We start from the raw sequence: 9,900 nt of genomic DNA, 5'->3' as shown, positions 1-9,900 counted from the left end.
CCAATTGCTCTGTCACTTTTGTATTGTTTTTATTTTTATATTTCATTTTTATTGTTGTTAATTAATTAATTAATTCTTAATGTGTTTTAATCTCAATTTGTGTAACTGTGTACGGTGTCCTTGAGTGCCAAGAAAGGCGCCTTTAAATAAAATGTATTATTATCATTATTATAATCATTATTATTATTATTATTTTTATTGTTTTTGTTGTTGTTGTTGTTGTTGTTATTACAACTAATAATATTACTTTTTTGTCAGCTCAACAAATTATATAACAAGTAATGTAATGATGTGATAGTGATAATTCTGTCAGTTTGTTACTCATCATTTCAGTTTGGATAATGTATTTTGAAAGACCAAACCGGAAACGGTGATATGCTGCTATGTTTGTATTAACGCTACTTTGACTAATTTAATGTTGTAGTTCCTCATTTATACCACCGGAGGGCGGTAAAAGGCCCACGATGTTCCAAATATTCTCACGCCAATTCGGCATGTCGCTACGTTTTCGTGACACTGCCACCGTACCGGAAACCCAATTCGTTAAAAATATGTACTTAGAACAACGCTTACCCCCTAAACCTAAACAATTCGCTAGCTGGCGCTGTAGCGAAAAACCAAGGTCTTAGAAATGCGATCTTAGGACTGCAGTCCTGAAAGTCCCGAAAAGCCTTGGGAACTGACTCCCGAGGCACCACCATTACATACTAACTAAACACAAGAAGGCTATCAAAATAATACATTTAGCAAATTAAGGCATCTGTAAGCTGTATGACTATATTATTTGAATATTGTATTTTGAAAGTATTTACCGGAGGTGTTACCATGCTGTCATGTCTGCATTGATGCTACCTTGATTAACGTAATTCGCTGAAGTTCCTATTTTTAGCCACTAGCTACACACTGTAAACACACATTACATTAAGTACAGTAAGGGAGCAGTCACCATGGGACAAGCGGGGGCAGCGAAATTCATTTATTGGTACAAATATGCAACCCAACATTAGTCGGAGGAATTCAAAGTTGGAAAAAAATTAAGTTAGATTTTAATTACTTTCTGAATGCTTTCGTTTTGCCACTGTACTTTGAAAGTATGTACAGGAAGCAGTAGTTTGCTATCATTTCTGCAACAACGCTAACTTTACTAGAAATTGTGTCAGTTCCTCACTGTGGCCACTAGGTGGCAGTAAAACACGCGATTCTAACGGATGTACATCCATGGATTCTAGAAGTAACTGTGTATTTAGAATGGGTGTTTACTGACCCATAGTGGCCACAGTCACAAACTGCAGCAAATTCAAACAGGTCAAATTCACGACGATGCCACCATGATGTCATACAGAAACGTCCGGTTTTAGCTTTCAAAATAAAACTAAAATATGTGACAGTAGTGGATATGTTTTGTTACATTGAAGCGAAGCATCGACACATCCTGTCAAGATTCTTTTGCTTTTTAAGGTCACTACTGTGCCGAGTAATCTGTGTAGCATCACTACTCTACATAAGGGAGTCGACTACCAACAGACCACAACTTTATTCAGGAAGACAGTTGCTGTTTGAAGTAAACGCTAGTAGGATCCTTATTTGACAAGAACGCACTAGCTACAAGTTAGCTAACTGGCTAATTAAGCTGTTCGTCGGAGTTTTACTCTCACTCAGGTAAGCATGGATACCGTTAGCTAATCAAGGAACCAATGCTAACTAGCTAATACTAATCATTTTATGTCAACAGGCTTTTCAGTCTTAACGTTTTAGTTATGTTGTTGTTGGTACAAAATCACGGCGTAACAGCTGAATTCGTGTTAACAGAGACGTTAGCTGTTGTTAGTCTGTTGGTAACTTTATCATCAACTTTAGCCGGTTTTAGCATACTTTAGCGACCTCTTTTACACCAGGTAAACCAACTCACATGACTGAGAGCCAGAGAGGTTAGTCAATGTAAATACTCATGTCACTTTTTTTGTGACATGACATGACTTCTGATTGTGGATATCGTGATCGTAACACTGGCGCCTATGTTAAATAAGTAGTAGCATGTAAATTGAATAATAAGAATAGCTTTAAGTTACGTGACGTATTTTGTAATGTGTCAGATTCAAGCTAAAGACTGCCCTGTTACGCTGTGTATGTATGTATATATGTATATATATATATATTATATATATGTATGTATATATGTCTATATGTATATGTGATGTGTCAGAGTCAACCCATGTTTGGACAAATTGTTTCAGAGGGGATGGAGAAAGCTAAACAAGATGCATTCGACAATGCCAGACTGCAAGTGATCAAAGATGGCTATGAGAGAGCCTTTGAGTGCATCAATAAAGGACTGACAGCAGACGAAGCTGGAGACAAGGCACAGGCCCTGGAGCTCTACAAGCGAGGGCGACAGCACCTTCTCAGAGCTATCAGTGTGCCTTCACAGGGAGAGGAGTGTGTGGGCGGCTCCTGGGAATCAGCCAGACAGATGCAGCAGAAGATGCAGGAGACACTGAACAACATCACCACTCGCCTGGCCATACTAGAGACCAGCTCTGACCTTGGATCTGCACCTATGTTGAGTACTACAAGTGTGTCTGGCCCTGGTGCTACAGACATGTCTGCAGAATGTCTCTACCCAAAACTCCCCACCAAAGAGAAGCCAGAGAGGCCAGCTCCACCAAGCCTACTCTCTGCTAATGGTCATGCAGCAGGAGCTGTAGGAGGCATACCTACATGCAGTGGTGTGGGTCTTCCTCTTTCTCCTACCAGACAGCTTGTGGTCCCAGCCGAACAGCCTCCAGCTTACTCTCCTCAGGCGGCTGATGGCCACTTATCTATTTCATATGGAACAGAAGCAGGGGAGATGTCGCTGGTTGGGGATGAGTTCTACAGTCGCACATCTAACTCGACACCATCCCCCCAGAGTATGGGCGAAGAGGGAGAGGAGCTGCTCTACATCCCTCATGGTGTGCAGATATTCTTTGTGACACCGGAAGGTCAAGTGAGCGCTCCATCGTACCCAGGTTACCTGCGGCTGGTGAGGTTTACCAGCGATCACTCTGACAGAATGCCTAACCGACCACCAGCATTTCTGCAGGTAAGAGAAAATAAATATTTTACCCCAAGTTTCAGCACACTAAAACACTCTCTACTATAAAGCTCGGAAGGACTAGATAAGCCACTCTCGTGCCAATGTGATGCAATGAGTGCAAGTGAAATGTCATCATTGCAGTGTAATCCATTCTCTTTCCAGTCTTTCTTATGCCCTTTCACCTGGTTTTGTAAGATGTTTGTTCGGCTCATCAAGACCTCTTACTGTGAGTCATCAGCAGGCCGAGATAGGCTTGTTAATGATCTCTATCCCTTGCCCTGTGGACGTTATCATGTGAGCATTGTTGACTCACTGCCCTAATCCCACTGGGTTTATGCATGTGATGTCATCCTCCTGGGAAATCCCAGATCAGTATCATTATTGGACTAAAATTGGGCAAAGATGTTACCTCAGTCATGACCTATTAAACATGAATTTATTTTTTGACAGGGAAATAACTTTAAACATATGCAACATCTTAAAATTTGTTGCGACCATAGACTGGCTGCTGCCTAATTTTTCTTCCTCTATACATAGGAAACACTGGATAGGACCTGGATGATCTTACAACTCTCTACATGGGGGAAAACTAGTGTTAATATAGTTTAATTTAAGTAATAAAGGAACTGTGTTTTTTTAACAGTATTGTGTTTGAAATACCAGAAAATAGGTAAAACTTCTACAGTCAAATACAGCAGCAGTAATGAATCCTACATTAATGATGTTCAGCATTTTCAGTTTTTGCTTAAACATCAGTCAACAAGGTAAATGTAATGTTCCTGTTTCCAGATATCTGCCATCACTACTGGCACCCACCAATGCAATCAGGTGAAAGTCGCCACTTTACAGAGAAACAAGTTGATCCGTAACACTGACCCTTTTTGTCCTCGTCATTCTCTGTCTGCAGTCATCGTCCTCTCTTCTCTATTGTCACAGCAGACAAGTTTACAGAATCTTGTTAGTACAGTGAATTCAGCACTGATCAAGCGGAGTATCATCTGGCTGTGTTTTCACCAAGAGTCACCCCTGGAGGGATCCTGCCATTGCAATTAATGTTGGCGGTGTTATAGATTAAATGAAACTCATGAAAGAGGTATTTTTACCTGCTGTGGTAAAAGCTTCTGTGTTGACATTCTCTATGAAAGAAAAACCCTGAACATTGACAGACTGGCAGCTATATTCTGCACAACAGCAAGTTTTTTTTTACTATCAAACAGTTCAGGAATATTCTGCATTGTGCATTTGTATCACCACAAAAACATAACCTTTCTCGTTTCTTTTTTCTTTTGCCACATAAATGTTTGCATTGCTCAAACCCAGCAGACATTTCTTATTTTTCTGATCTGGTGTAATTTAGTCAATCAGAGGCACAGAAACAAATCAGTCCACTTTTACAGACACTGTTACTTTGTCCCCAGCCAGTGATAAGATTAGAAATTACTCAAAGCTATTTAAACGTATCGGATTAGGCTTTTGTTAAGAAACTAAATCAATACTTAATCTAAGTTATCCAACTCCTCCTGTTTTGAGCATTTTGACAATGTTTCGCCCTGCTGTCGGTTAAAACAGTCAATGTACTGACACTAGTGGGTCATAAGACTGAAATTTGACTCTTCACTGGGGAATTTCCCAGGTGCTATTGCCAGTGGGTGACATCAGTGATTCACATGAATGCAAGTAATTATCTAAATCCTGCTTAACACGGTTATGCCCTATAATCCTGTTAGACATGCAGCAGTCAGAGGGAGACAGTGTCCTCTGGGTTGTCTTCTCTCAGACGGTTCACTGTGTGGCACTAATCAGAAGCTCCTTTAAGTCATGTCAGGCTCGTTACATTTGAAAACCTATAAATTAGTAAACCTGTCTTTGCGCATCTCTTTTCCCCTGTTGCATTTGGCTTCTATGTAAATTCACTCATCATTGTCCTTTGCTGTATATTAGGGCAAAATATTTTGTCCTGATACACATTGTCATGACATCATACACCTACCTAATATCAGATTTTCCAGTATTGTTTATTATTCTTAACTTTTGCTTCCTGGCAGGTGTGCGACTGGCTCTACCCTCTCATGGCGATGGACTCTCCAGTGCTGCTGTGTAACACTGGTGTGTTTATGTTTCCGGACATGATGGCGCCAGCTGCAGGCTATTATGTGGGGGTGGTGTTGTCCTCTGAGCTGCCTGCTGCAAACAGAGAACTGTTTCAAGACCTACTGTCCCAAATGACAGATCTCAGGGTTCAGGTCAGTTCAGATCAGTGACAACACAACACACGTTTTGACAAATGCAAATGGGATCTATGTAGTTGAATACATATCGGTACAGATCATCTGAAGATTAATGACATGGATTTTTTGCTGGTTTTTCTCACTGACCAAATGCTCAGAGAATTTGTTCTCTGAAATGTATTTCTACTATTTACGCATCAAAATGTGTTTACATAAGTATTTGAAGTCACAAAAGAATTGTTACACAATGCCTTTTGGCAAATCCTCTAGTGCCAGCGGGGGGCACTGAGAGCTATTTTAGGCAAATGGGACTGTGAAGTAGGAGTGCTCTGCAGCTATTGGTAGTTACAGGCGTATGAAAGTCTTATCTTCATTTTGTTTATGCTTTAAAAACTGAGATCAGCCTCATCAGTCTGATAATTCCATGATTATTATGCTAATTTAGAAAACCTGAGCTTCAGCTACTAATAGTGACTTAACAAATCAGCATTTCCCATATAGAAGGATCTGAGTGTCTAACTAACTAGATTTATTCCCCACACATACATATATTCTATGTCTATAAGTTCTGCGTTGAAATGCAGTTGAAAGAGCAAAATGTTGAAATTCTTAGCTTGTGGTGTCACTGCTGTTTTACAGTCTCCAACCACTGTCCTCTCTTTTCCTAGTCAGTCATCACAAGCAAATTCTACAATCATAGGAAATTCTGCACATATTAAATCTGTTCCTCCCATGAAAAAGATTGTAGCTGCCGCTTACACAATGCTTTGAGTCTGCAGAGGGTTCCAAACTTTTTCATTGTTTTGGGTCTGGCATGACACTCTCACTCCTACTTACTTCTGAGCTGGCACACTTCCCCAACTTACCCCTGCCTCAGCATTGTGGGGATTTTAGACAGGCAGGTGAGGAGAATTAATCAGTTATAATGCTCTTATCTGCAGCAGCTAGAACAACCTCACAGCTTCAGCTGAAAGACAAGTGCCAGTTCAGCCATGATGGAGATGGAGGTGCTGGCTCAGATCGATGCCAAACAAGGTCATTTCTGATGTATGCAGTAAAGCTAGTTATCTGCTCTGATGGATGCGATTCCTTTTCAGCAAGTAGGCACTTTTGTGTTTCTCTCATTTTTGGGTCAAGCAGAAGATTTGAGGTTTTCAGCACAAAGGGAGACTGTTTTCCGACTGACTGACAGAGACATTTTAAAATGACTGTCTCTTTGTGCCAAACAAATAGTGCATTGTAACGAGAAGCACAGAATAATGAGAGGAGCTTTGTGAATTTTGGGGAGGGGGGTTACTTGGAGACGAGCATCGGAACGGAGATGTGTACAGCTTACACAAAGTAGCGGACAAATTGTCCAAAGATTTTGACTGACAAGTAGTTCTTATTTTCAGCCCACATTGTCTGTCTTCATCTTACAGTAACTAACCAATGTGTTTGTTTGGTCAGGCTTCAGATGAAGCTGCGGACACCATTAATCTCAGTCAGAAAGTGTCCATCACTACACCTGAGGAGGCTGTACCAGCGGAGACCGAGGAGGATAAAGCTCTGCCTGAGTGGAGTGAAAAAGTGGCAAATGGCATCCTGACAGGTGAGGCCACATTGTGTCCTCAAACGTGAATACCCTTATGCTTTAGTTTGTTAGTAATTCGTTTAGAAGACACTGGTCACACACGTAGATCAGCAGTCCAGCATGTTTAACCCTGTGCGATCCTGTTGGCCTTTCAGGTGCGTCCTGGTTAAGCTGGGGTCTGGTGAAAGGAGCTGAGTTCACAGGCAAAGCTATTCACAAAGGGGCATCTAAACTCAGAGAACACATCACTCCAGAGGACAAACCCACCAACGTCAGCCCCACCGTCTCCAAAGGCCTCCATGTTGCCAAACAAGCCACTGGGGGAGCCGTCAAAGTCAGCCAGTTTCTAGGTGACTAAGTCATCTTCAGTCAGCATGTTTTTACTGACCTTGTGTGGTTATTTGGCAGTGGACCTCTAATTGAGTAATGCTGTGTTGCTGCAGTGGACGGGGTGTGTACTGTCGCTGGCTGTGTGGGTCGGGAGTTGGCTCCACACGTGAAAAAACACGGAGGCAAGCTGATCCCAGAGTCTATGAAGAAAGACAAGGATGGGCGTTCCAACATAGATGGAGCCATGGTGGTGGCTGCCAGTGGAGTGCAAGGTGGAGTTTATCTACACTCTGTATTCTCTAAGAAAAAGTTTTATATAAGAAATGTACTGAAATGTGCTAACATGCTTTGTTTTTGTTTTTTTCTGTGTATTTGCCCAGGATTCGCAACCATGTGGACTGGTTTGGAAGTAGCAGCAAAGAACATTACCACGAGTGTAGCCTCAGAGACCGTCACCACAGTAAAACACAAGTAAGTCTTCCTTTCTGTTTTAAATTACTGGACTGACCACTGTCACTTGCCTGAATATACAACCATGACATTTTTTGCTCAACACTGCTTGCTAGACAGGTTATTGATGTGTATGTTGCAAATGACCTCTTGCATTATCCAAGTAAAACAGAACGTGCACTCACTCATTTTCCTCTTGAATTTGCTTTGCAGATTTAGGGGTCTACAAAACATCTTTGACCCACCTAATGAGAAGAAGTGTAATTTTTCTTAATAATATAAGCTGTTTAACTCTTGACACCACTAATCACAAGCATGACATTTTTCTGGAATGATTTGCACTTGCACAAAGTAATTCACTGCCCTTCCCTCTGTAGCAATTCACATGATGGTGCTGCTTTCACTGATTTCTCCAAGTGTTTCTAAAGGAAATATCACAATTAGCAACATTTCTGCCCTGCCTGATTTGAAATCTTCCTGAATTTGTATTACATACTCAAATGATGAACATTATGCAATATAGTTGATTATTGATTTCAATAGGGGTGGGCGATACCATGCTATATATCATGAGAAAATAGTGTTTTTGCGATACAATTTCTACCATTAAGTGAAGTACCTTGATTTATTTAATTTACTGGATTACCCATACACAAACATTATCATCTAGGCTTTCATCTTGAATTTTTTTTTGTTGAATTTCAATATATACATATTGTGGAAAAAACTGTATTTTTATATACAATGAAAGATGATTATATCCGTATTGCCTGCCCTTAGATATCTGAACCACAGTGAAAAATTCAGACTCTGACTGTCATAAATTTCTTAATTTAAGATTGTGCCCTTGCATGGGTGAAATTCACATAGAGCATGGCATCTTTGCAATCCTTACGCTGCATATTAATGAATTTTCCCCAAATCCTCTGTCTCCTGCCTCTTGCTCTGACCTCTCACCCAATCTGACTTCTGATGAAGGTACGGGGCCGCAGCAGGACAAGCCACAGACCACGCTGTCAATTCTGCCATTAATGTGGGTATCACTGCCTTCAACATTGACAACCTGGGGATCAAAGCTGTGGTAAAAAGGACTGGCAAACACACAGCGCAGGCCATTTTGGAAGACTACAAGCTTCAGGAAAAACCAGATAACGGGAAGCAAGTGGAGAAATCAGACAAATAGCCGGTAGTGCCCTTCTTAATTCCCTCAGCAATGCCTTAAAGCCGATTTTTTTTTTTTTTATTCTTCTTCTATCAGATAAATCTATATTTAATATAAATTATTTATAAAACATGTACCATATGCAAAAGATAACAACTGTTATATTCATATCCTACAGTTTGATGCAGCTCTTTAAGCACTTTAATTTTTATGTAAAATAAGGTAGATGGACCTAAATGTGAAGCAACAAAAAGGATATAAAACACATATTAAAACATTAATCTATATAGCATATTGATACACAGTATAACATTCAGGTATTATCACTTGACTTGGAAGATAACAGTTTAACTCTGCTGTTTGTTTTAACAAAGCATTGAATGGTTGTTGACTAGACACTGGAAACTTTCCTCATCTTAAAGAAACATCTGTGTGTGTTTGAGTTTTTCCCTGGTAGGGTAAGTGCAATTTATATACTTTGAATGAATGATAAAAAAATATCTGTATGTCAATATCTTCAGATACAACGTTTCAGACAAAAGTGAGGTGTTTAAAATGAGAAGTAATCACTGCTGCTGACTGTGCCTGCAAATATCAAATGATATGCAAAAATCTAATGTTTTGTAAAACTAAAGCTGCTAAACTTGTCCTTAGTCTATTATGTCTTTTTGTTCAATCATAAACATGTAGCAAGCGAGCTTTTGCTGTGTAAAGCTGTAAAACTGATTTGTTCTGCTACAATCTGCAGTGCTGTCTTGTGCATTTCAGTCCACTTGTAACCACATATTTTCAGAAATGTTAGTTTATAATATTAATATTTCATATTATATTTCATATAAAAATCTATGTAGATTTTAATGTACCGACAACACATTTAACTAATGTGAATTTTGAAGTGCGATGCTTGTTTCCAAACCAGTGGAGTTTTTTGTTTTTGTTTTTTTGAATGAAGTGACCTGGTTTGTCAGACTCCAGCTTTAAGCCCTCAGTAGGTAATTGTTATTTAACTGGTTGCGCACTGAGATTTTATTCACCAATTGAAATAATGGAACTTTTCTGAAGAAATAAAATGTTTAAAAGA

At 39.8% G+C, this 9,900-nt stretch overlaps 1 protein-coding gene across 2 annotated transcripts; it reads left to right on the top strand.

Moving 5' to 3' along the window:
• Window positions 1–1,404: 1,404 nt before the first annotated feature.
• Window positions 1,405–9,900, top strand: LOC111224470 (spartin-like). Of its 2 annotated transcripts, none has more exons than XM_022748968.1 (8): window positions 1,405–1,659; window positions 2,235–3,082; window positions 5,122–5,319; window positions 6,754–6,895; window positions 7,033–7,227; window positions 7,321–7,479; window positions 7,588–7,678; window positions 8,636–9,900. In XM_022748968.1, exons 2-8 carry the CDS (start codon window positions 2,240–2,242, stop codon window positions 8,838–8,840), a joined length of 1,833 nt encoding a protein of 610 aa, XP_022604689.1. In that variant the 5' UTR covers window positions 1,405–1,659; window positions 2,235–2,239; the 3' UTR covers window positions 8,841–9,900. The 2 variants fall into 2 exon arrangements, with proteins under 2 accessions (XP_022604689.1, XP_022604690.1); XM_022748969.1 differs by having other exon boundaries at window positions 7,871–8,727.

The sequence above is a fragment of the Seriola dumerili genome, unplaced genomic scaffold (assembly GCF_002260705.1).
Source record: "Seriola dumerili isolate Sdu_G_001 unplaced genomic scaffold, Sdu_1.0 BDQW01000134.1, whole genome shotgun sequence".
Lineage (NCBI taxonomy): Eukaryota > Metazoa > Chordata > Actinopteri > Carangiformes > Carangidae > Seriola > Seriola dumerili.
The sequence above is the reverse complement of the archived record's forward strand: the minus strand, read 5'-3'. Positions and strand labels throughout refer to the sequence as shown.